At 47.0% G+C, this 26,882-nt stretch overlaps 1 protein-coding gene and 1 long non-coding RNA gene across 2 annotated transcripts in view; one reads left to right on the forward strand and one right to left on the reverse strand.

The window, feature by feature from the left end:
- Positions 1-17,830, forward strand: part of LOC127049806 (uncharacterized) — a 32,475-nt gene extending 14,645 nt beyond the window's left edge. The window contains exon 4 of the long non-coding RNA XR_007774063.1: positions 17,672-17,830. This is a non-coding gene — a long non-coding RNA (uncharacterized LOC127049806). The remainder of the gene's footprint in view (positions 1-17,671) is intronic.
- A 5,927-nt stretch (positions 17,831-23,757) lies between these two features.
- On the reverse strand, positions 23,758-26,525 carry LOC127049739 (zinc finger and SCAN domain-containing protein 20-like). Its single transcript, XM_050950991.1, has 2 exons — positions 25,778-26,525; positions 23,758-24,383 (listed from the first exon to the last, which is right to left on the reverse strand). Exons 1-2 carry the CDS (start codon positions 26,298-26,300, stop codon positions 24,118-24,120), a joined length of 789 nt encoding a protein of 262 aa, XP_050806948.1. The 5' UTR covers positions 26,301-26,525; the 3' UTR covers positions 23,758-24,117.
- Between the last annotated feature and the right edge of the window lie 357 nt (positions 26,526-26,882).

Genomic DNA, 26,882 nt, shown 5'->3' on the forward strand with positions numbered 1-26,882 from the left:
AAATAAAATCTAATGATATTTCTTCCCCTTCCCCCAAAACAAACAAACAAAGTCAACATTAATTGGACTCCCCCAAAACAAACTGGCTTTAAGACAATTATAGGCCCTGATCTTGCAGACTTCTCTGTACTTGTGGATCCCTGTGTTAGCATAAAGCTCCAGGGATTCAGCTGCACAAAACAGTTTGCAGAATTGGGATTATAGTTAGCGAAGTCATAACTTCATCATAGGTGAGACAGGAAAAATAAAAGTGTCAGAAGCTCATTCTTAATTGAAATTGATAGGAAAAGCACTTAAATGTTAAATTTTAAGATGAGATTCAAATATATCTGTGTATTAAATTTGTTTAGATAAACATAGTTCTGTTTTAACGCATCTTCCTTTTGTCAGTTTCCTTTCTCAGAAGAAAATATGTATGTTTTAATATACTTCAGTATATATTTATATAAAAATAAATGACTAAGAAAACATTTGAACCCTACTATAGCTCTGTGTTATAAAAGAGTTAATATTCCTGGACGTGATACTCAGATTGACATACTTATTCCACCCAGAAGTAGTGCTAGCCCTTTGGGGGCTCTAAGCAAGGAATACACACAACACACATTTAAAAAAATAAATAGAGGGCTCTACGCAATTGCTTTGTCTGCTTATGCCTAGCGCCAGCACTGATTCAAAGCCATATCTCTGAGGTCAAGGAAGTGTGATCTGTATTTGACACAACGTCACTAATCCATGCTTTAGCACACAGCTTTAATGTAGATTTGCAGGCTTGCTGTTCATTCAGTTTGTTTTATTTTGTACTTCAGTAGTGCTTGGAGGCTCCAATCAGGATCAGTGCTGTACAGTATACAGGGAGCTGTACAACACACTGTAAGAGACAAGCTCTTCAGGACTGAGATTCTAATCTAATTTTAAGACAAACTGCAAAAAGATAATTGGAGGAAGAGAGGGAGAGAGAAAGAGGTTAACCATAAGAACACATTGCATAAATTAGCTGACTGCATTACATTAGATGGCTTTGAGTTGTCTGTCTTTTTGTTCTCTTATTTTAATTATAAACAAAATAGGATGGATAATCCCTGCTAGCCATCTACCTAGCCATTGAGTTAAGTTTCCCATTAAATATTATGATAGAAGTAGGCCTTGAGGATAGAGGTGAATGAGGGCAGAGTAGAGGCTTTAGTTCCATGGATATGAGATGGCATGGAAGCATATGGTTGTGAAAACTGGAAGAGAAACTGACCAATGGGCGATTTGTGGCTGACTTCATTAGTAGAGCAGAGGAGACATGTGACAATGTTTGTGGATAAGCAGAGAGAGAGAGGCACTGTTGTAAAGGGTCTTAAATATGAGTATAAGAACCTTGACATTTTTGCAATGGGTTCCAAGAGGTAGATGGAGCCACAACAACAGAGCAATCAACCAAGGAGATAATCTTAGCAGCACAACTTTGAATAGATTGAAGGGGGAAGATGGATATCAGAAATGGCAGTGAGGAGGAAATTGTGAGAGTCAAGAGGGGAAGCGAGGAGCTGGATTACAGTTTAAGTGATATGTCCAGATAAAAGGCTAGATCTTGAATATGTTAGGGAGGAAGAAGCAGCAAGACTTGAGTTGCAGCCTGGATGCCCAGGGAAAAGGCAGAATTAAAGATAACTGCAATTCTGTGATTCTGAGTGGCTTGGAGGATGATGATATTGTCAAAGAATTGGCAAGTGGGGAGACTTGTAGGGGAATGATGATCTCAGTTTTAATTTATATAATTGACAGTGAGCCACATCACAGATCCAAACTGTGATGCAGGATTGGATGTAGGAGACTCTCTGGAAGTGGAGGGAGAGATCTGTGAAAATCCATGTGAACAATTAAGAACTACTGTAGGGGGGGTGGGGACGTGAGAGAGAGAGAAAATGAGGCCCAAAGGACTAAGTCCTGAGAGCCTCCCCAGATAGTGGAAGCTGGGGAAGGAGAGTCCGTTGAAAGAAATGATGAGGAAATAACCAGAGACATAGGAGAACCAGATGCAGATGGTCACAGAAGCTGGAAGTACGGTGCGGGAGAAGGAGAGGGGTACAACAGGATTTAAAGAAGTCTCTGATCAGTGGTATTTAAAGCAGCCAAGAGATTAAGGACAATGACAGTAGAGTAGAAGCCTTGAGACTTGCACGAAGAGATTGTTAGAGACCTTGGTGGGAGCACTGTTAAGTGAAGACGTGAATCTGGGTTAGAGAGAATTCAGGAGAGAGTTAGAGGAGAGAAATTCAGTTCAATAGGTGTAGACTTTTCAATGACTTGAAAATCAAGAAGGAATCCACAAAAAGTGGAAACATGAACACATTGCTAAGGATGAGTACAAAAGAAATAGTGCAAGCTTGTGGGGATAAAATCAGAAAGGCTAAGGCACTAAATGAGTTGCACCTAACAAGGGACATAAAAGGCAATAAGAAGAGTCTCTATAAATACATTGGGAGCAAGAGAAAAATGAAGGAACATGTAGGCCCTCTATTTAGTGGGGAAGGAGAGCTAATAATGGACAACACCAAGAAGGCTGAGGTGTTTAATGCTTATTTTGCTTCAGTCCTCATTCAAAGATTAACTGTGACCAGATGTTTCACGCAATTAATATTAACAATAATGGGAAAGGAACACAAGCCAGAACAGGGAAAAACAGGTTAGGTGGTAATATTGCTAACAAGAGTCTGTGGGTTAATAGTGGATCACAAATTGAATGTGAGCCAACAACATGATGCAGATGGGACATATTATTCTGGGATATATTAATGGGTGGCATATATAAGACATAGGAGTTAACTGTCCCACTCTGCTGAGTGCTGGTAAGAGCTCAGCTTGAGTTCCATGTCCAGTTTTGGGCGCAGCACTTTAAGAAAGATGAGGACAAATCAGAGAGTCCATAGAAGAGAAAAAAATTATTAAAGGTTTAGAAAACCTGACCTATGAGGAAAGGTTTTTAAAAGGGGAAAAAAAGAGCATGTTTAGTCTTCGGAAAAGAAGACTGAAGGGGAACCAGATAAGTCTTCAAATATGTTAAGAGATATTATAAAGAAGACTGTGATCAGTTGTTCTCCATGTCCACCAAAGGTAGGACAAGAGGTAATGGGCTTAATCTGTAGCAGGGGAGACTTAGATTAGATATTAGGAAAAACTTTCTAACCATCAGGATAGTTAAAGAGCTGGAATTGCTTTCTGAGGCAGGTTGTGGATCCTTATCATTGGAGGTTTTTAAGAGGAGGTTAGACAAACACTTGTCAGAGACGATGTAGGTTTACTTCATGCTGCTTCAGCATGGGATTCTGGACACTCTGACCTCCCAAAGTCCCTTCCGGCCCTACATTTCTATGGGCATTGTTGAATTTAGACGTGAAGAAGGGGAAAAGAGAGATGAGGTTGTAATTGGAGAGGTAGGTGAGGCCAGGTTGGGATCTTTTTATCAAAGGGGGAGACGAAAGCATGCTTGTACTGGGGAAAGCAGGGGAGGATTGAGGAGAGTAAGGAGAAAGCTGCATAAGAGAAGTAGTTATGACCTCTGGCTTTGAGGTAGGGGAAAGTTAGGGTTACTGGGGTAGACAGAGGAATTAGAGGAGAAATGTAGACAATCAGCATTAGTGACAGCAGATGAAAAAGAAAGGATGATAGGGGAGGTTATGGGATGGGCTTTCAAAAGAAAAGTCAGGCTTTCATCAGTCAGGAAGACCCTATGTGTAGAGTATGTGTGAATGTCTGTTTCTAGGAGAGAGTCAAATATGGTGAACAAGTATTTGGGATTATGGGCATGGGGGTCGGTTGGAGTAGTGAAGTAGCACTGCTTGACCTGGAACAGAGATGGCAGTACTGAAGGAGGAGAGGACAAACTTGTAATGCAGGAGTCTCAAACCCATGAGGTTATTTTCTGCAGCCCGTGAACTCCTCCTGCCCCCCCTGCCCTTCCCCAGCATTTACCTGGTGCAGCTCTGGCCCGACGTGCACTGGGGGCAGGGCAGGTTCCCTGCCTGCCCTGCCCTGCCCCCGCACCGCTCCGGGAAGCGGCTGGAACCTGGGGGACGAGGGGCACAGGGTGTGTGTGTGTGTTGCTGTTGCTGTTGCTTCAGGCACCGCCCCCAGCAGCTCCCGTTGGCTGCGGTTCCCCGTTCCAATGGGAGCTGCTGAGGGCGGTGCCTGAAGCAACAGCAACACACATACCACACAGCAACACACATACCACCCTGTGTCTCGCCTCGCCTCTCCTCCCCCAGGTTGCGGCCGCTTCCCGGAGCAGGGCGGGAGCGGGACGGGGCCCTGCCCTGCCCTGCCCTCAGTGCGCGCTGGGCCAGAGCCTGCCATCCCAAACCCCTCCTGCAGCTGAACCCGCTGCCCTGAGCCCCCTGCCGCACCCCACACCTCTCCTACACCCCAACCCACTGCCCTGAGCCCCCTGCTGCACCTCTCCAGCACCCTGACCCTGCTGCCGTACCCTGCACCCCTCCTGCACCCCAACCCCCTGCTCTCAGCCCCCTGCTTCACCCTATAATAATAATAATAATTGGAGATATACCCATCTCGTAGAGCTGGAAGAGACCTCAAAAGGTCATCAAGTCCAGCCCCCTGCCTTCACTAGCAGGACCAAGTACTGATTTTTGCCCCAGATCTCTAAGTGGCCCCCTTAAGGATTGAACTCACAACCCTGGGTTTAGCAGGCCAATGCTCAAACCACTGAGCTATTCATCCCCCCTGGGATCCCCTGCCCTGATCTGACCCCCTGCTGAACCCCTCATCCCTCCTGCACCCCACACCCCAACCCACTGCCCTGAGCCTCCTGCTGCACCCTGTGCCCCTCTTGCACCCCAACCCACTGCCCTGAGCCCCCTGCCAGACCCCTCCTGCACCTTGATCTCCTGCCACACCCCTCACCCCTCCTGCACCCCACACCCCAACTCCCTGCCCTGGGCCCCTGCCACACAGCACACCCCTCCTGCACCCCCTGGGGGCAGGGAGGGGGCAGAGTTGGGGTGGGGATTTCAGAGAAGGGATTGGAATGGGGGCAGCAAGAGTGGGTGGGAAGAGACGGGGCAGGGGCAGGGCCTCATGGACTGGGGGTGGGGCTGAGGGCAGTGTGGGGGAGGTGTCAGTAATGCAGCCCTTGGGCCAATGTACTAGTTCTCATGTGGCCCTCATGGTCATTTGAGTTTGAGAACCCTGTTGTAGTGGAAGGAGTCTGTGTCATGAGACTTCCTAAAAAGTCATTTGGCAACATGAGGCCAGAGGCAGCAGATGTGGGAGGTGGTCCTATGCTGAGGATTAGTGAAGTAGGTAGGATAGTGAAGTAGTAGAAAGTGGAGGGGAGAATGGAATGGGTGTGTCAGTGGATGAGAGGGTAAGGAGCCTGAGAGTGGTAGTGAGCTAAAGAATTGTGGAATTAGAGATCGTGGAAGAAGCAACTGGAGACAGATGTCGAGGAGAGGACAGGTGAATGATGCTGAAGGAAATGAGGAGACTTGGCAGGATTCCAAGGGCAGGGCCAGTAAGGGTTACGGCCTGCTTTTCAAACCAATCAGGCCCTAACACCTTAAAGAGCTAAAATGCTTGCTGCGTTCCACCCGCTGATGGTGAGAGGCTTAAGTTCTGGTGCCAAATTAAAGCAGGACAAGGGAGGCTTTTAGCAAAATCACACTATGTATGTGCCTTTGACCAGTTGAAAAAAGTGAGACCGAAGATTTCCGCCATCACTCATATGAGAGAGGGAGGGTCTCTACCTCTGCCATTACTCTTCAGCAAGCAAGCCGCAATAACTCTTACAAAGACTGTATTCCTGCAGCTGTTCTGAGTGCCATGAACTGCACAGACAAGAGGAAATGTGCGAGCAAATTTAACTCAATGTTAATTGAAGCCCACCAGTCTGGTGGCTGGGAGGTAGAGCTCAAAATGCATGGTACTGTCAGATTCTTAGCAGATGGTATCACACTCTTGCTCTATGTTTCAGGCTCTCCTTACTGACATGTAATAGAATGCATACATGACTTTACAATTAGGTTATGAACATTTGACATGCTTAATCAACACTTTTTAATAAGAATTAGCATAACACAACCTGCTTATCTGGAAGTTTTACTATATTTGAAGACTGGGCAACTGGGAAAAAAAAACCTATAAAGTCAAAGTATTTGATATCATGGGTATTAAATACTGCCTGTGAAGGTTTACATATTGATAATTCTTGTGCTTTGGCACAAAATTCTTTCAGTACTCATTCCACAACTCCTCTTCCGGAATTTCATACTGTCTCAAAATTGTGTCCTTCCTCTGGGAAAATTACATAATATGTGGGGATTGAATTCCTCAATCTCAAATCTTACTATGTTCAAATGTGTGTTTAGGAAAAAATCTTTTTTAGCTCAGTAGGGGCTCCCTAATACCTGACATCCTTTCACTCTCCTAAAAATCTATTGCTGCATCTACCAGCAGGCAAGTGTTATCAAACTAGATACATAGGCAATGATTTTCAAGGCTGGGTGCCTAAAGTTAGGCTCTGAAAGCCTTATTTAGGCACCTGAAGAAATGGCCTGATTTTCAAAAAAGCCGAGTACCCAATAACTCCTCCTAAAATTATGGGTATTGTATCTAAGGGCTACTAGATTTGACCCTGCAGAGGCTTGCATACTGTTACTAAATGAACCAGCACCACTTAACCATGACTATCCTTTGTGGAAATTATTTGTAAAATGACTGGGCAACTGTGAGAAACAGCATTATGTTCCTGCCTACACATGTGCTTGCTTTGAAGATAATACAGTTGATTATGTGAAAGGCAAGCTTTCAGTACTGGACTTTTGTCCTAACTCAAGCCTCACTAAAATGAAATGGTTAGATATACATTTTAACTTTTTTTTACGAGAAAGCCATGTTATTGTTATGCACAGCTGAAGTCCATATTTTAAAATCTATTAGTGATGTGAGGACTAGATCTTCCAGAACTAAAATATGTACTTTGCATATTAAAACAAAACATACAGCATATCCTTCAGAGGTATAACAAGACCCACCAGAAGTATGTTCTATCTAGGAATTGTGCATCTATGAAAATTCTCTCAAGGTATGGCTTTCTCATAAAGATTGTGGACTGGACGAGGCTTTTTTTTCCCCTCCATAAACAATATTTTGTAGATTAAGATGAGTGAAATCTTAGGGCTAGGGGGCCTTCCTTTTACCAATACATAATATCAAAACTATAGGCACATATTTCTGACTTCCTGTTGCTTTAAACAGTTAAATTATTTAAACTGACAAAGGGTATGGGGAGAAAACCATATACCTTGCAATTAGTGGCTTTCCAGATGATGGCTGTAGGCTTTTTATTAGCTTCAGGTATTAAAATAACGTCCTTAACTGAAATCTCTTAAATTAAATAGCAAGCATAACAGTCGCTTGCATAAATTCAATCTTGTTGTATAGCTGCTAATTCCTATTATCCATAGTATATTACACTGAATCTTATTTTCTCTTTAAAAAATTAAAAATAATGTTGTGATCCACCTCTTTCTTGCACCTGTTTTTGAAAACTTTTGGTAGCATCTTACTAAACATGCACTTAAATGATATTGCCAGTAAAGAAGACACTGACTGAGCAGCCCGTGCTCACATTTGGTAGGGCATGAGTGTGTGTGATAGGGAAGGAATTTGCGAGGAACCTGTTCAATTTCAAGCAGTGGCTCTAAAGAGGAGTTTGTGTGTCTGGGCATTCTCCTTTATTCTGCTTTCTTGGAGATTAAATTACAAAAACAGAAGTTATCTTTTATTATGTAAAACTCTTGAAGAAAATTACTCTGATCTCAAAAAATTTTGGCTGGCATTTAGATCCCCGCCCCCCCCAGCCTCCTTTGCATAGCCCACTTAAGGGCTGGGCACACTTGTTGTCTTCTGCTGCCATTGCCCTCCATATAACATGAGACTGGAATTAGTAACTTTTTAACCAGAATTTCAATTATACTGTGACATGATGGTTAATTTTTTTTTTCAGTGTATGCTACCATTGTTAGCAAAATTGTCCACCTCTCCTGTTTTATGAGAGGAGGTGAAAACACTAATTACAAAAAATGGCAGCATATTTTATAAACACCGAACACAATTTTCTGGTCACTTAATTTCTTTTAATGTTACTCCATTTTATCTTGTGTTAAAATTGTTTATTCCAAACTCAGGGTTGTAGAGTTATGAATGAGATATTAGTTACAGTAACAAATACGAACTTTCCAAATACACCTGAAGTAGTTGTTGTTTGTTAGGCATTCATTGCATCATTAACAAATGACCTTTTTTTTAACTAAATGATACAGCTAGTTCCTCTACATGAAGAACAGTATAATACTTTCTGTTCCTCTGGAACAAGATAACTTACCAGTGTGCCCAGTGATGAGCTGCTAAAATCTTAACAACCAGTTCCCTAAAAAAAGTTCTGATTTAAGGGATGTGCCACAGTATGTATTTTTTGTACCAATAGGGTTACCATACGTCCGTATTTTCCCGGGAGGACAGCGATTTAAGCCCAGACAGTGATTTAAGAACCAAAAAGCCTGACGTGTCCAGGAAAATACAGATGTATGTTAACCCTACCTAAAGTTCTTTTTAAAAAAGATGGGCCTGAACTAGAAATGAGCTCCTTTTCACATGTGTGGGTCCACGCCACTACCTTGGGGTGTGCTAGGGTGACCAGATGTCCCAATTTTATAGAGACAGTCTCAATTTTTGGGTCTCTTTCTTATATAGGCTATTACCCCTCACCCCCTGTCCCGATTTTTCACACTTGTCTGGTCACCCTTGGGTGTGCACGTGTGGGTCCCAGCTGCTCCCTGCCCCCCACCCCATTGAAGCAGGTGTGCAGGGTTATGGCCCTGAGAACTGCAGGGCACCAGTGGACATGGGGCTGGCTGCAGACAGGGGCGTGGGGCAGGGCTAGCTGGAGGCAGGCAGTGTGACACAGGCGGGCTGTGGGCAGGGGCTGGCTGTGGGCAGTGGTGTGGCAGGGGCTGGCTGTGGGTGGCTGTGGCAGGGGCTGTGGGCAGGGGGTGGCAGTGGGTGCAGGCGGGCTGACTGCAAGTGGCTGTAGGCAGGGGGTGGCTGTGGCAGGAGGTGCAGGCTGTGGGCAGAGGCTGACTGCGGGCAGTGGTGTGGCAGGGCTGGCTGCGGCTGGCTGTGGCTGCGGCTGGCTGTGGCAGGGGTGCAGGCTGTGGCTGGCTGTGGGCAGGGGCTGATTGCAGGCAGTGGTGTGGCAGGGGTTGGCTGTGGGTAGGGGCTGGCTGCGGGCAGTGGTGTGGCAGGGGCTGGCTGCGGGCGGCTGTGGCAGGGGGTGCAGGTGGGCTGACTGCGGGTGGCTGTAGGCAGGGGGTGGCTGTGGCAGGGGGTGCAGGCGAGGTGGCTGTGGGCAGGGGCTGGCTGCGGGCAGTGGTGTGGCAGGGCTGGTTGTGGCAGGGGGTGCAGGCTGCGGCTGGTTGTGGCAGGGGGTGCAGGCTGCGGCTGGCTTGGGGCAGGGGCTGGCTGCGGGCAGTGGTGTGGCAGGGGGTGCAGGCTGCGGCTGACTTGGGGCAGGGGCTGGCTGCGGGCAGTGGTGTGGCAGGGGGTGCAGGCTGCGGCTGACTTGGGGCAGGGGCTGGCTGCGGGCAGTGGTGTGGCAGGGGCTGTGGGCAGGGGCTGGCTGCGGGCAGTGGTGTGGCAGGGGCTGGCTGCGGGTGGCTGTGGCTGGGGCTGCGGCTGGCTGTGGCAGGGGGTGCAGGCTGCAGCTGGCTGTGGCAGGGGTGCAGGCTGTGGGTGGCTGTGGGCAGGGGCTGGCTGCGGGCAGTGGTGTGGCAGGGGCTGCGGGCAGGGGCTGGCTGTGGGCAGTGGTGTGGCAGGGGGTGCAGGCTGCTGCTGACTTGGGGCAGGGGCTGGCTGCGGGCAGTGGTGTGGCAGGGGTGCAGGCTGCGGCTGACTTGGGGCAGGGGCTGGCTGCGGGCAGTGGTGTGGCAGGGGGTGCAGGCTGCGGCTGACTTGGGGCAGGGGCTGGCTGCGGGCAGTGGTGTGGCAGGGGGTGCAGGCTGCGGCTGGCTGTGGGCAGGGGCTGGCTGCGGGCAGTGGTGTGGCAGAGGCTGTGGACGGGCTGGCTGCGGGCAGTGGTGTGGCAGGGGCTGGCTGCGGGTGGCTGTGGCTGGGGCTGTGGGCAGGGGCTGGCTGCGGGCAGTGGTGTGGCAGGGCTGGCTGCGGGTGGCAGGGGGTGCAGGCTGCGGCTGGCTGTGGCAGGGGTGCAAGCTGTGGGTGGCTGTGGGCAGGGGCTGGCTGCGGGCAGTGGTGTGGCAAGGGCTGTGGGCAGGGGCTGGCTGTGGGCAGTGGTGTGGCAGGGGGTGCAGGCTGCGGCTGGCTTGGGGCAGGGGCTGGCTGCGGGCAGTGGTGTGGCGGGGGTGCAGGCTGCAGCTGACTTGGGGCAGGGGCTGGCTGCGGGCAGTGGTTTGGCAGGGGCTGGCTGCGGGTGGCTGTGGCTGGGGCTGTGGGCAGGGGCTGGCTGTGGGCAGTGGTGTGGCAGGGGGTGCAGGCTGCGGCTGGCTTGGGGCAGGGGCTGGCTGCGGGCAGTGGTGTGGCGGGGGTGCAGGCTGCGGCTGACTTGGGGCAGGGGCTGGCTGCGGGCAGTGGTTTGGCAGGGGCTGGCTGCGGGTGGCTGTGGCTGGGGCTGTGGGCAGGGGCTGGCTGTGGGCAGTGATGTGGCAGGGGCTGGCTGCGGGTGGCTGTGTCTGGAGCTGTGGGCAGGGGCTGGCTGCGGGCAGTGGTGTGGCAGGGGCTGGCTGCGGGTGGCTGTGTCTGGAGCTGTGGGCAGGGGCTGGCTGCGGGCAGTGGTGTGGCAGGGGCTGTGGGCAGGGGCTGGCTGCGGGCAGTGGTGTGGCAGGGCTGGCTGCGGGTGGCTGTGGCTGGGGCTGCGGCTGGCTGTGGCAGGGGGTGCAGGCTGCGGCTGGCTGTGGCAGGGGGTGCAGGCTGTGGCTGACTTGGGGCAGGGGCTGGCTGCGGGCAGTGGTGTGGCAGGGCTGGCTGCGGGTGGCTGTGGCTGGGGCTGCGGCTGGCTGTGGCAGGGGGTGCAGGCTGCAGCTGGCTGTGGCAGGGGCTGGCTGCGGGTGGCTGTGGGCAGGGGTCAGGTACTCACACGGGGACAGTGGCTGGGAGCAGCCCGAGCAGCAGGACACAGCTGGGGACCCACCAGACAGCAGTAGGAGCCCCAGGGCCAGAGGTCCAAGGAGCAACAGCAGCAACAGGGCCAGGAGGCAGCCCACATGGCTCCTGCAGCACAGCGTCCCCCGGCGGCCGGGAGGAGGAATTATAGAGCCCATCAAAGCGTCCCTTACAGGGAAGCCAGTTAACAAGCAGTTCTAAAACCGCTTCCAAAATTAACAACCCGTTCGTGCGAACCAGTTCCAGCTCACCCCTGAGTGTGCCAACAGCATAATACAGAGGCTGAAGTGTATTACAGATCAAAAATTCTGGCATATAAAGGATTTTATAGAATGAGCTATCTTGATTAGTGGATATTATGTAATTGTAAAGCTTCCTTGCATATCTGATGTGATTAAGATTTGTAGGCATGAATAAGAATATAGAAATGTTAGGTGTTGAACATTAAAATGTAAAGTGTCTCACTTCTTTTTTAAAGATTTTCAGATCTTACCATAACAGTAACGTAGACTTACAACCATGTCATATAATTCTCATATACATCCATCAAACATACAAAAAAGAAATTATACTTTGACAAATTTACTGATTTCTTAATTCTCCTTCCTAACTGTAGTGAGTTGGGCAGTTAATGCTATCATGTAAGTAGTAACCCTTAAAAGATTCCCTTGAATGAGTATGGCTCTACAGAATTACAAAGGAAATAGTGGAAGGCGGGTAAATGATGAACAGATTACTCTACTTTGGAGCTTGACAAATGCATTTACCTTGTGTTTCCTTGACAAGTGGGTGGGCTTGCTCATCAGTTTCTGCACATTTAACAAACAAACCAACCCCTTCCGTTAATGTAAATGAATGCAATACTGTCTGCCTGAATCTGAGAAATACTAGAAATGTGAACTCTCCATTCCTCTAAGTGGAATGTGCGCTGTCCGTTTTGACTCCTGAACACTTCTGAGGGGCTTCCACTGTTTCCCTTCCCATAAAACCCAGCGTATATTTAAAGCACTGGCAGCAAAGAGGATAAAACTTCATGGCCTACTGGGCCACTTGTCAAGGATTATATAGGTGTCCCTCTTCTAGCAAGAAAATAATGCACAGACTTTCCTAAGATTATTTTCTTCTTCCTAAATTCATTTCCTTCCTCCACTTCTTAATTGTGGCAGGTCAGTTTTCCCCAATCCTCCAGTCTTGTTCAGTGTGATATAAATGGGTTGAAAAATAGTTGAAGAGGAAGGTGAGATTGAGGGTCCAATTGGGAGGAGGGACGGAACATTTACCATGTATAATAATAATTTCCAGGGTTACAGTAAAGGTTTTAGAAGGGATCTAAAACCTCATGCTTCAGGGTTTAAGCAAATCTCTAACTATATTAGGAATTAAGAGGAAACTCACTTCTGCCTATTGTGGCTATTTTTTTTTTCTCCCATCTTCCTCAAAAACATTTGGTACTAGCAACTGTCATGGACAGGCTACAAGACTAGGTGGGCCAGAGCTTTGATCCAATATGGTAACTCCTAAGATTAAAGATCAATGGGGAGGTGGGAAAGGAAGAGAGGATTGTTGGAAGACAATGGAGATAGAAGTCAGATTGGAGGGAGAAGAATTGACTTATTGTAGAACACTACAAGTTGTCCTCTCCACTTATTGCAGTATCTTTGAGGCTGTTTAAACATTATGACTCTGTCCTACTATTTCTGAGTTGCTCATTACTTTTATCTATCGTGCTGAAAAAATTGTGGTTTGACCTCTGCCTGAAAATGAGGTTTGTTTCTAGTTTTTGAGCAAAAGCAGTTTGAGTTTTTGAGTATGGTGGTGAAAATTGAGGCTTGAATAGCCTAGGGCTGAAAAACACAGGCCAAGATCTTAAAAAGTAACCAGTGATTTTTGAGTGTCCAACTAAAGAGCTCTTAAAGGCTCTTAATTTTTTAAAAGGTTGGATGCTCAATGCTTCCTGAAAATCAGGCCTATTTAAGGTATCTCCAGTTGAGCACCCAAAATCATGTTGTCATAAAGAGATAGTTAAGGGTTAATGTCTCTTTTACCTGTAAAGGGTTAAGAAGCTCAGTGAACCTGGCTGACACCTGACCAGAGGACCAATGGGGGGACAAGATACTTTAAAATCTTGTTGGAGGGAAGTCTTTGTTTGTGCTGTTTGTTTTGTTCTTTGTTTGCTCTTGGGGCTAAGAGGGACCAGACATGCACCCCAGGTTTCTCCAATCTTTCTGAAACAGTCTCTCATGTTCAAAATAGTAAGTACTAGCTAGAAAAGGCGGATTAGTCATATGTTTGTTTTCTTAACTTGTGAATGTGTATTTTGCTGGAAGGATTTTACCTCTGTTTGCTGTAACTTTGAATTTCAGGCTAGGGGGGAGGGAGTCCCTCTAGGCTATATGAATTTGAATACCTTGTAAACATTTTCCATCTTGATTTTACAGAGATAATTTTTACTTTTTTCTTTAATTAAAAGCTTTCTTTTTTAAGAACCTGATAGATTTTTTCCCTTGTTTAAGACCTGAGGGGATTGGGTCTGAACTCACCAGGGATTGGTCGGGGGAAAGGAGTGGGGGGGAAAGGTTAATTCCTCTCTGTTTTAAGATCCAAGGAGTTTGGATCAGTGTAGTCTCTCAGGGTAACCCAGGGAGGGGAAAGTCTGGGAGGGGGAAAGGAGAGGGAATGGTTTATTTCTCCTTGTTTTAAGACCCAAGGGATTTGGGTCTTGGGTTCCCCAGGGAAGGTTTTGGGGGAACAGAAAGTGTGCCAAACACTATATTTTGGCTGGTGGCGGCGCTATCAGATCTAAGATAGGAATTAAGCTTAGAAGGGTACATGCAGGTCCCCACTTTTAGGACGCTGAAGTTCAAAGTGGGAAAAATACCTTGACACATGTCATTCTTGAAAATCTTGGCCATATTCTGGGGTTTCCAGAAGTCATTCTTGAGGTTGTCTCATGAGCCTATCCTGGGAAAACCAGTCCTTTTAAGATGTCGTAACTATTGTCTGCCTCTAACAATTAGATACAGTTCTGGTAAAATGACCCTTTCTTGACTTGAGCTGGGTCATAAGTCTGAAGATACAAAATCAATACTTTAAAAAAAAAAAAGTCTCATTTAGAGATTACAGAATAGTCTAGTTTGAACTCTCAAGTTATGACATAGTTCAACTTATTTGTATAACCTCCAGTGCATCCAGATATTGGCAGTGGAACAGTGAGGTCAGAGTAGGTAAATCAAATTTCTAAATCAATCTGTTTCTGATTCATTTTTGAAGCACAGTTCCAGATATTCAGAGTAAGCCAAGTTCTCTGCAGCAACAAATGTTTCTGCTTCCATGGGTGTATTGAAAAAGTGGGTATGTCCACTGAAATCCAAATGCAGTTTGGCAAGCTAGAATATGGAGATGATGCTGCCTGCCAAAATTTAACCTTCGTGAAAGCTGTTCTCTGTTTTCAGTAGACCTGGAATATATGCATACAAGATCTCAGTCGCCTACACATGGAAACACAGCGGATTTCTTAAAATATTCATATTAAGTGACTTATGTGTAATAAACAGCTGTAGAGACACTTTTAAACCCTGGGTAGTTTCCTTGCTTGCAGTTTCTGTTCAGGCTGTAAGAACTGTATTATAGATGTGAGAGTAAGTCAGATAATTGTTAAATGAGCAGCAAAGAACACCAAATCTCTGGGTAGATTTTTTTTTGTGGGGGAGGTGGTCTTGTAAGACTGTTATATAGCACCAAAAGTGTGCTAGCTGCTTTGTTATTTTGGCCTTGGAGAATAACTGGTGGGCCTAGAAACTGAATCCAGCAAGCGGACATGCTGTGTCTGACAGACAGTAGACCTGTGGGCAGCCAAACTTAAACGCTTCTCTGGGAGTCCAGCCTCAGAACGTAGGCAGTGGAAGAATCCAGAGAGAAGTGCAAAGAACATACAAGATGTCTCTTCCTGAGACATCCCATTGTTGGAACTGTACTGATGATAGCAACGGTGGTAGTACAAATGTAGACTAGCCCCCAATATTCTAACTATTGTCATCTAGACCGACATTTGCACTGGTAGAGCTGTGCCAGAGTTAACGATGGGAAACTTGAGGGGAGAAAAGCTAATGAAGACAAGATCCAAGATTGGAGATCAAGACAAGAAGAATGAAAAAGTGCTTTCAAAGTGAGAAGAGAGATGATAAATTAGAATTAAAGTGGGAAAAGTGAGGAGACTGGACTAAAGAGAGCAAGAAAAGCAGTACACCTCTACCCCAATAGAACGCGACCTGATAACACAAATTCGGATATGACGCAGTAAAGCAGTGGGAGCCCTGGGCCCTTTAAAGTGCTACCTAAGCCCCACTGCTTTACCACGTTATATCTGAATTCATGTGGAGTCTTGGGCCCTTTAAATCCCCGCCCAAGCTCCAGCAGTGATTTAAAGGGCCCAGGGCTCCCCACAGCAGCTGGAGCACCAGGCCCTTTAAATCTCCACCAGGGCTCTGGCAGCCGGTCTCGGCCAGTGATTTAAAGGGCCAGAGGCTCCAGCCACTGCGTGGAGTCCCAGGCCCTCTAAACCCCCGCCCAAGCCCTGCTGCTGGAGCTCCGGCAGGGATTTTAAGGGACCAGGGTTCCACACAGTGGCTGGAGCACCGGGCCTGTTAAATCACCACCGGGGAAGCTGGTCCTGTCCTCCACAGCATACCGGACCAAACCCGATATAATGCAGTCTCACCTATAAGGCAGTGAGATTGTTTGGCTCCCGAGGACCGCGTTATATCGGGGTAGAGGTGTATGACAGGTCTTGTTTCTTCATTATATTGCATTTTCCTAACAGATATGATCGAGCCCTAAAACAGTAGCAAGCTGGTGTGGCCCTCGATGCTGCATCAGTTAGACACACTTTCTCTAAATGCATCCAGTGTAGAAGATTTATTCTTCTAGATTAACACTTCAAACCACAGAGTGAGGAAGGTGTTCAACACACTGAATTCTGGTGGACACTTTCACCCTGTGTCTCTGCTATTGAAAATCACCTTTGACCCCTAAATGCCAGCCAAAGGCCCACTTAATTTAGGCACCCTTAATTTAGACCCTCCTCCTCAATGGAAAGTTGAATGGTAAAGCCACCGACTTTAAGTTGCTGAGCTACTTGGTAGGGAAGTGTTTTTCATAGATTATAGAGAAAGGAGTGACTGTTCTGATCTCGTCTGACTTCCTGTACAACCAAGGTCATAGGACCTCTCTGAATTAATTCCTGTTTTCTCAGAGCAGGTTTCCTTTCTAGTGGTCTGACCTGAGTACAGTTCCCTCAGGCTGGGTATTGGTACGGGAAACCCAATCTGGATCGCTATCCAGCAACAGCAGAAACAGGAGAAAAAACTGAGTACCAAATTACACGCACACAGTTTCCAAGACTGCAGGCCACACATGATTTAGAATAGGAACTCTTCCCCACTGAGTATATTTGAGTTGTGCAGAGAACTTCTCATGTAACACAAAACTAGAATGTGGTGATGGTTTACACTTAATCTACTGTTGCAATGGCACTACATATATGTCATGACTAAAGTCAGTGCCAAATGACATTGTAGCTGTACAATGAACTACCTGAAGAAACTGACAGTAAATATAATTATATGTAAAAACTAAGCAGACAATGTATGGTGACTGAAGGTCACAACTATGGATATCCTGAATTCCATAGAATCCCTGGTTCAGACACTGGTGTCCTCCTTGGAATGATGCTATTATGTATAGACTTACACGAGGCCCTTCAAAATGTCCTCCTTTTTTTACCCACATACACACTATCCAACTCAACTGTCCAGATTGAAATACCACAGAATGATGGATGAAGGACAGTTGGTATCTGAGAAGGACATCAGATTTTTAAGCCACAAAGACTGTGACAGATGCCAATCTAAGCAGCTATGGAGAACCTCCAAAAGGAAGACGTATACAGGGAACCTCTTCAGGAGATGGGAGAAGATGGCATACGTTGGCCAGAACTCCAGAGGAGTATGAAATGGCCTTGGAGTACAGCTGTTCGCACATTGCATAACAACGGTATCCCAATAATGATGGATGATACATCTACCATACTTTAACTCAAAAAAGCCTGGAGTAACCACTTCTTCAACCCTACAGCAAAAAGCTGCTCTCTTGAGAAAAGTCTGTCGTTGCTTCATGTCTTCTACGTAGAGGGGAAGCTCAGTCTCAAGACAGTTTGGCTCCTAGTCAACTTTTGTCAACTTTTGGCAATGCAACAATTGATTTAGCTATAATGTTCAGGTTCTTCTAAAAAAGACAGGACCAAAAGAAAATGGTAACAGATGCTCTCTCCCAGAGTTGTCCAAAATCTCTTATAAATATCCTGAAGATCAGGAAGGAGAGTAGTGTTGATCGCTCCATGCTGACTGAGGAGATTCTAATTCTGACCTAAAGAAATTGGCAACTTGACTTCGCATGCAGGAATTGTGCTCCCTTGCTCTCTCTCTCTCTCCCACAGGGTCTGATCCTGCATCATGGCTGCATGCTGACCCAGCTGCTTGGTATTTGAAAAGAGAAAGTACAAATGAAGAAGGACTTAGCAAACTCATCACCTAACAAGCATCTGTAAAGAAGTTGTTCCACGACGCTTTCTGTTGGACCTGGCCGATGATCCTGATGTTTGGTAAGGTACATAATGTAGTCTCAAGTAAGTCCAATGTCAGACATACCCTGGAATTCCTGCAAGACAATCTGACAACAAATATTAAACTTTGGACCTTTAAAGTGAAAGCTTTATCCGCCATACTGTTAACAACTGTCAGAAGAGGATAAATCTCGCTATACCTAGACATGAAGAAGTTCCCTGTGAGAGGTGGAGTCTCCAATCAATCCTCCTTTGGTGCATACTTCACAACCCTGAGGCTTGTCTACTCTCTTCTCAGGGTGTCTCCCATGAGTAGCACAAAGTGAAATGAAAATGGATGAAAATAGAAGTGTGGAACACATGCTCCCATTCTAAGTGACATTCAGCCTGGAACAGACACCCTTGAAGGGGACTCTTTTCAGGACCAGCATTGCAAACTCTAGTGCTGGGGGTGGTTCTCAAGATGCTATATTTTAATATTGAGGGGAAATCGGTGAAAATGGATATCCACTTCCTTGAAGCACATCAAATCTTGCTCCAGGAAATGCACTCCACCACCAATGCACAACTTCCAGTTCTAAGCTATGCTGTCATGGCTCATCACCATCACAAGTCCATTGTCACTGAATTCACATCTATTCATAACATCAATCCTGAGACATCAGTCTGGCTACTTTTCCAAGTAACTTTCATCATAATCATGATTTCATCCAGAAGGTGTCAGACTCAGGGTTCTGTTCATAGATCTATAGTACTGACACTTCATAAAGAGAGAGTAGTGCTCAGAACTAATTTAGCCTTAATTCCCAAGTTGAACATCTTTATACAAGAGTTAATGCTGAATTTATTCTCTGAAACTATTACATCGCTCAAAAAGTCTCTGCTGTATGCTAAGGGTATGTCTACACTACCCACCAAATCGGCGGGTAGTGATCGGTCTATCGGGGGTCGATGTATTGTGTCTCATCTAGACACAATACGATCCCCGAACATGCTCCTCGTCGACTCTGGAACTTCACCAGAGCGAGAGGTGGAAGCAGAGTCGACAGGGGCACAGCAGCCTTCGATCCCGCACCCCGAGGACGCGAAGTAAGTCTGTCTAAGTCGATCTAAGATACGTCGATTTCAGCTACGCTATTCTGGTAGCTGAAGTTGCATCTCTTAGATCGATTTTCTCCCTCTCCTCTTCCCCGCCCCTCCGTGTAGACCAGGCCTAAATGTTCACAGGGTTCTCAAGATCCATATAGAACACGCACAGACTTGCCGAAGTGTCCTGTACAATCCAACAGCCAAAAGCAAGAAGCCTCAAGGGTTTTCAGTTTCAAGATGAATCAAATGGAGCACATTGGAAGCCTGTAAAACAAGACATCTGACTCCCTGCTTCAAAGTCAGAGCCATGGCAACTATCTGTGTGGAAAGACTTTATGCATTATGTGAGGAAACATGGAAGGAAGATGTTTTGTGCTTTGTCCATGCTTTTCACAAAACAAAGATTTGCAACATAGGTGTGTGTGTGTGTGTGTGTGTGTGTGTGTGTGTGTGTGTGTGTGTGTGATGCTGTTTTGGGAAGAAGAGTGCTACGGTCTGTGGAACCTCAGTGATCAGAGAGACCAATTGTAAATAGTAATGCATAATGTATAGAGATTTGTTTTTCTTATCTAACACTTGCCTCTCTGGCTATAAACTGCTGATAAAATCCTATCATAAAGGATCTGTACACGTTCCTGCACAGAACACATGAAAATTTATTCCTGCTTACCTGCACATTTCCTCTCTTTCTTGTAGGAAGGTTCACAAATCGGCCTCATCTTACATAACTTCTTATAATGTGGGACAATATTGATAGAACCAGGAGGAAGAGGACATATGCTTTGACAATTTTTTTTGTAAAAACAATTTTTAGTATCTCTAATCTCTTCCACACTGCTGCTTATAAAAGTAACTTGTTTCATAATGGCTGGGTTGTCAGTAACTGGGTCACTGCTGCTCTGTTGCTGACTGTTGCTTGTCTCTAAACAGCAAGCAACTTGAAGACCCATTGCAGAGGAGCCGATTTTTTTTTTTAGCTAATGATGGAGGCAGAAAACTATGGTAAGTGCACAAATCTTTTTGTTCTTGTATGATGTTAATTGGGTTCAATTTCTAAAAAGCTACATACATCTTATTGTTTTCAAGCCACTATTTTGTGGCGCTCCTTGTTCCATTTATCTTGGTTACATTGATTAGAATGTTTTCTACCATAGGCTCCTTGTTTAATATTGCAAAAGTCGCTAATGCCATAACTTTCAAAAGTGTCTACTCCTTTTGTGTGCCCCACTCCCATTCTCACACATGACTTTGAGATGGTGCTGAGTGTCTGCAGCTCCCATTGGCTTCAGTGCTAGATGTACTGATTAAACTGATTTAAAATGTACTATTTTTGAAAGGTTCATGATTGTGGGTATGGTATTTGGTGCTTCAAGTCCTCGTACAGATACTTAGCACACAATTTGACATTTAGAACTATTGTAACTACTGTTCTGCACTAAATTTTAAGGGTTTCTTTTACAGAAGAAAACCTTTCTAAACAGATGGCAGACTACACTTGTTAGATGTGTTGAATTACTGGATAAGGTGATTGTACACAGAGATGCTTTCTTTTCCATGAAAGCTGTAAAACAAGAAAGCACTCTAACTGGATCTGTAAATAGATTGTCTGCTGTCTGTTTTCATTGGTGAAGTATCTTTGCTTCTAGTGTCCTTAATGAAATTCAGCAGCTGCTAATGGGATTATATAGTTCAGCTTCTAATGTGTGAATACAGTGATTTTTTTTTCGTTTTAAAGATGCAAGCGTTTTTGCTTTTTAAACTCATTTTATTAACCACAATTTCTAAATAGCCATTTCTACTCTTTTAAAAAGTTGGATATTGCTGGATATGAGCAGAAACAGTATGTGCTAATGTGATCATGAGCCATATCAGGCTGTGACATCGTATTCTAGAAAACACATTGTGCCAGTACTGAATTGCAGTCACTTACTGAAAAGGTTGTCTAAAGGTATAAATCTCATAGCCTTGTATCAGTATAATGTAAATCATCTCTCTGATTAGACTGAAATTTGCATTTTACTAACTCTTATGGACGAATGACAGGTTCAGAGACATAATTAGCTGGCCTTTTACCCTGATATGTTGCTCTAGTTTCTTGTCCTTGCTTTGGTAGGAATAACTTTCCTTTCTTTTTTCTGAGAGGGCAGTTGGCGGTCTTTCATGTTTAGGGTTGAGTTGGTATGGGAAGCCTGTTGGAGTGGACGGACTGTCCACAGCAAAGGCAGCCAATGTATGCCAATATTTTGTTTTTGTTGTCAGTTGAATGGTAAGCTGGTTGAGTATCCTATGGCGAAGTCGTCCAAAAGCCTAGCTTGTGTTTTGTATAGTGTTTGACACTTCCTTCTTGATCCAGGGGATCATTACTTGAGGTGGTAACAGAATTGGGTCCCTTTGTATGTCATGCGAAGAGCAAACTGGAAAAAATGTGGATTGCAAACCTTCTGATATCCTAAAATGATAGCATATGGGAGATCTGCAGTGAACAATGGGGATTATATGATTGTGTTAGAGAGGAGGTGAATCAGGGAACTTTTTGGGAACTTTCCTAACTTTTTGTGCTAAGTGCTCCCTCAAAGGTCACCTTGTGTGGATTATGAACATCTTTCTGAACCTGATTTAATAGTCATTTTAGCCCTGAAATTACCTCTAAATGCTATGTGAGAACAAATTGCTACCTTTTGTTTTAAAGCTATTGTCATGCTTGTGAAAAGTGCCACTTCAGCAGCTCTGGAGAACAAAATTCTCCATCTTCAGAATGAGCAGCTGCTGGGCAGAATTTTCTGCATTGTAGAGGATGAGTATAGGTTAGCTACTGTGCCTCTTGGATATGAGTCTTGGCCTCTGCTAAGACTGCTAACAATGGTGATAATTGTGGCGACCACTTATTTATTGTATGTCCTCTTATCCTAGTCTCCAGTAATTCCAGTGCAGCATGCTGTAGCCCTGTCCTACCAAGAGGCAAAACTGTCAGTCATGGGAGACTCTAAATATCCATTCCCCACTCTTCATCTTAGGGTTATTTTTCTCCCTCATTAAAGCTGGAGAGGTGGAGTCCTCGGTCTTCTGTTCCAACAAATTGCAGCTTTCATTTTCCTTTTTCCCTCTTATTAGATTCACTAAGAGGAAAAGGAGGATGGGATTGGGAGTGGAGGGGAAAGGGAGGGGACAAAAGAGAAACAAAGATGAGAAGTCCACTGTGGAAACTACACTTAGGCCATGTCTACACTTACAGTTTTGCAGCGCTGGCAGTTACAGCTGTGTTAGTACAGCTGTATAGGGCCAGTGCTGCAGAGTGGCCACACTTACAGCAACCAGCGCTGCAGTGTGGCCACATTTACAGCACTTGCAGCGCTGTTGAGAGTGGTGCATTGTGGGCAGCTATCCCACAGAGCACCTCGTCCCATTTCGGTGCTGTGGCTTGTGGGAAGGGGAAGGAAGTGTGAGTGTCTTTCCGCTTCCTGTTCCAACGCCCCGTGGTGCTTTGCTACACATTCCGAGCAGTTTGGCGGCATTGTGATTCTACAGCGCTTTTACTGCGATTTTTGTTATAAATGGAGCCTGAGCAGCTGACGACCTTATTGATGAATGTTGCCAGCACATCACATATGGCAGTGGAGCTATTCCTTCAGCTGCAAAGTGAGAGTGACAGTGACAGTGAGGAGTCAGACGATGATATTGAATCGCCTCACTGTGAAGACAGTAAATTGCTTGTGGCAGTAACAGACGTGCTCAGCTCCGTAGACCGGCGTGTTTGGGCTCGGGAAACCAGCACTCAGTGGTGGGATCACATCGTCCTGCAATCCTGGGATGACGAGCAGTGGCTGCAGAACTTTCGGATGAGAAAAACCACTTTCATGGCACTGTGTGCTGAGCTCGCCCCTACCCTGCGGCGCAGGGACACGAGATTGAGAGCTTCCCTGCCAGTGGAGAAGCGGGTGGCTATTGCAATCTGGAAGCTGGCAACTCCAGACAGCTTCAGATCGGTGGCGAACCAGTTTGGAGTGGGAAAGTCTACAGTTGGAATGGTGCTGATGCAAGTTTGCACAGCCATTAATCGCACCCTGCTAAGAAGAACCGTGACTCTTGGGAACGTGCAGGACATTGTGGATGGCTTTGCAGAAATGGGGTTCCCTAACTGTGGAGGGGCAATAGATGGGACGCGTATTCCTATTCTGTCACCACCCCACCTGGCATCAGAGTACGTTAATCACAAGGGGTATTTCTCCGTGGTTCTGCAAGCGCTTGTGGTTCACCGTGGGCGTTTCACTGACATTTACTCAGGATGGCCTGGAAAGGTGCACGATGCATGCATCTTTCAGAACAGTTCCCTGTTCAGGAGGCTGAGGGCCGGGACTTTTTTCCCAGACCGCAAGATCACAGTAGGGGACGTCGAAATGCCCATTGTGATCCTTGGAGACCCCGCTTACCCCTTAATGCCCTGGCTCATGAAACCATATACAGGGAAGCTTGACAGGAGCAAGGACCGGTTCAACTACAGGCTGAGCCGGTGCAGAATGACTGTGGAGTGTGCTTTTGGCCGTTTGAAAGCCCGCTGGCGCTGTCTTTATGGGAGGCTAGATTTGGTGGAAAGCAGCATCACCGCTGTTATATCCGCGTGCTGTACCCTCCATAATATTTGTGAAGGGAAGGGTGAAAGATTCAGTGAGGAATGGACCTCCGACGTTCGACGCCTAGAGGATGAGTTTGCTCAGCCAGAGAGCAGGGCTAATAGGGAGGCCCAGGAAAGGGCCTCAAGGATTAGGGATGCTTTAAGGGAGCAATTTGATGCTGAGAGCCAACAGTAATATTTGATGTGCTTTGCTTTACCTTGGTGTATAATATTTACCACTTCCAGCAATAATATAACGTAGTGAAAAAGAAAAAAAACCTTTATTCAACATACAGTACATAACAGGCAAGGGGGTTGGGGTGGTGGACTGTACATTCACAGGTTTGAATATGTCCTATTTTGATCACTATTCAATGTCTTCTGCACTTCAGGATTACTATGCTGCAGAATAATGGGGGTGGAGTGAACAGGGTAAGAATTATAGTTATCAGGGCTGGTAGGTGATCGTACAGGTGATGGGGGCAGCTGGGGATAATAAGGAACTGGCTGCTGGAGAAAGTTGTTTTGTGGAAATACTGGGGAACAAGGAAGAGGGCTTTGGGAGGGCTGTGGGTTACAATGGTACATATTTGTCTGCATGGCTACAAGAGACTCAAAAGACTCAGTTTGGCGAGCCAGGAGGCTTATCATGTGCTTTGTGGTTTTTTTTGGCAGACAATTCCTTTCTCCTGCTTTCTGTTTGCCTCCATTCATGTACACTCTGTCTCCATTCATACATCTTCTCTCTCCATTCCTGTGTCTTCCTACTTTCTCTGTTGTAGTGGCTCATAACAGATTTGATCGATTCCTCTTTTGATTTTCTAGGATTCCGTCTCAAGTTCTGCAACCTACGTGAGGCCAGTGATCCGGCTGCAGTAGTCAAGGTCACTAGAAAAAAGAAAAAAGAGAGATAGAACCATGTAATACACAGAGGCTACATTGTTTATTATCACACATTGAAGGACTTTTTAGACTTTTGGTAGCATCCTTCTCACATACCTCACATAACACAGAGAGGGCAGGGAAGCTAAGTCATGGCGAGCAATGGGGTGAGTGGTTTTGCCCCGATTTCCCCTTGGGAGTGGGAATTGACCAATGGGTCACTGGGGTTTATCAGCAATGGGTACAGGAGGTAGCTGGTGTCCTGAACAGGGGACAGTAGTGAACAGGAAGGTGGTGAGCTGCTTGGGGGGGGGGGGTTGTTCTTTGGTCCGCGTTCACGCCGTCCTGCTGGTGAGGGGGGGGGAGCACCGCGGTGCTGGATGCCTGCTTGGAGGGCAGGTTGGGAACACCGGAGCGCACTGCGGTGCTGGATGCCTGCTTGGAGGGGGGGTGGGGAACACAGGAGCACATCGCGGTGCTGGATGCCTGCTTAGAGGGGGGTGCATAACACCGGAGCACACTGCGTGGATGCTTACGTGCTGGGAGGTGGGGTTGGGAACACCGGAGCGCACCGCGGTGCTGGATGCCTGCTTGGAGGGGGGGTGGGGAACACAGGAGCACACCGCGGTGCTGGATGTCTGCTTGGAGGGGGGTGCATAACACCGGAGCACACCGCGTGGATGCTTACGTGCTGGGAGGGGGGGTGGGGAACACCGGAGCACACCGCGTGGATGCTTACGTGCTGGGAGGGGGGGTTGGGAACACCGGAGCGCACCGCGGTGCTGGATGCCTGCTTGGGGGGGGTGGGGAACACAGGAGCACACCGCGGTGCTGGATGCCTGCTTGGAGGGGGGTGCATAACACTGGAGCACACCGCGTGGATGCTTACGTGCTGGGAGGGGGGGTGGTGAACACCGGAGCACACCGCGTGGCTGGCTCCGTGCTGGGAGGGGGGGGGTTAACAACAGAGCGCCATGGGCTGGGGAAACGCGAACCTGGCGCCCTGCACTCAAGTATCCCTAAACTCTCAACAGGGTTTCCTACTGCCAGACATATCACTGCTGCGTGTTACCTGGGAAAAGAGGGAGGGTCTTCTACAGGAATGTGGATACCGCCCTGGCCCCTATGCAGCTTACCTGTGTGCAGCCATGGTCCCCCCCCACCCCTCGCTGCACAGTGGATTGGACGAGTTAGCCTGACCGGGACAGGGACCACGGTGGCTCTCCCGATCAACTTGAGAAAGCAAATTGCAAACGCTCTTGCTGCAACTTTTCAAGAGATTACCGAGGCAGATTACAGAGACGTGATAGAGCAAATCAATGGGCTATTCCACGTTTAGGCATGCATGCAGGCAGCCATAACCAAAACCCTCCTCTCCCAAAACATAAAAATCTACTTACCCCGAGCACGATCCTCAGTTTCTTCTTCACCATCAACTTCCAGCTGCTGCGACTGGCTAGCCTCCTCCTGGCTTGAGAAGAGCTCCTGGCTGCATGTGTACTGGGACTCCGGGGTGTCTCCCTCCACGCCAGTAGCCTCACTGTCGCCGTCCTCTACAACCTCCCCCACTTCTCCCTGCTCTGAACTCTCCATCGTGCTCCTAGGATTGGCAGTGGGGTCACACCCAAGTATGGCATCCAGCTCCTGGTAAAAACGGCAGGTCGTGGGGGCAGCTCCTGAGCGGCGATTTCCCTCACGAGCTTTGCAGTAAGCACTCCTCAGCTCTTTAATTTTGACCTTGCACTGCAATGTGTCCCGTTCATGGCCCCTTCTCATCAAGGACTGCGATATCTGCCCATAGGTATCATAATTTCTCCTTCTGGAGCGCAGCTGTGCTTGCACAGCCTCCTCTCCCCAAACACTTATGAGGTCCTGCAGCTCTGCATTGGTCCATGCTGGGGCTCGTTTGGTGCGTGGAGGCATGGTCGCTGAGTGATTGATTGATTAATTGCACTCCACACCTGGCTGAGCAAACAGGAAGGGGATTTTTAAAATTCCCGGGGCATTTAAAGGAGAGGTCAGGTGAGCCCAGGGCAGTGGAGTTTGCATGATTTCCAGAGAGGCTTCTAAGGTATGCTGGGATACCTGCTTATGCCACGGAGGTCAATAAAAACACTGGTGGGTGTCTACACTTGCTGACCAGCGTTGGATCACCAGCGCTGGATCTTCTACACCCGAGGCTCGACCGGGTGTACAGCCAGCGCTGCAACCAGGGAGTTGCAGCGCTGGCCGTGCTGTGCAAGTGTGTACACCACCTAAGTTGCAGCGCTGTAAACCCCTCACCAGCGCTGCAACTCTGTAGTGTAGACAAGGCCTTTGTCTACAGAATTCCTACTTCCCACATGCATCCGACGAAGTGGGTATTCACCTACGAAAGCTCATGCTCCAATACGTCTGTCAGTCTATAAGGTGCCACAGGACTCTTTGCTCCTTTTACAGACTTCCTACTGATACCTTCTTTCAATGCCTCCATTCAATTTGTACGCCAGTATAGTGACTTTAAAT

Source organism: Gopherus flavomarginatus, chromosome 4 (assembly GCF_025201925.1).
Source record: "Gopherus flavomarginatus isolate rGopFla2 chromosome 4, rGopFla2.mat.asm, whole genome shotgun sequence".
In the NCBI taxonomy this organism is placed as follows: Eukaryota; Metazoa; Chordata; order Testudines; family Testudinidae; genus Gopherus; species Gopherus flavomarginatus.

Coding starts and splice junctions, on each gene's coding strand:
- LOC127049739 (XM_050950991.1), bottom strand. CDS start 26,300: ATGCCTCCACGCACCAAACGAGCCCCAGCATGGACCAATGCAGAGCTG. Junction 24,384..25,777: donor AACTGAGGATCGTGCTCGGG/GTAAGTAGATTT, acceptor TCTTTTTTCTAG/TGACCTTGACTACTGCAGCC.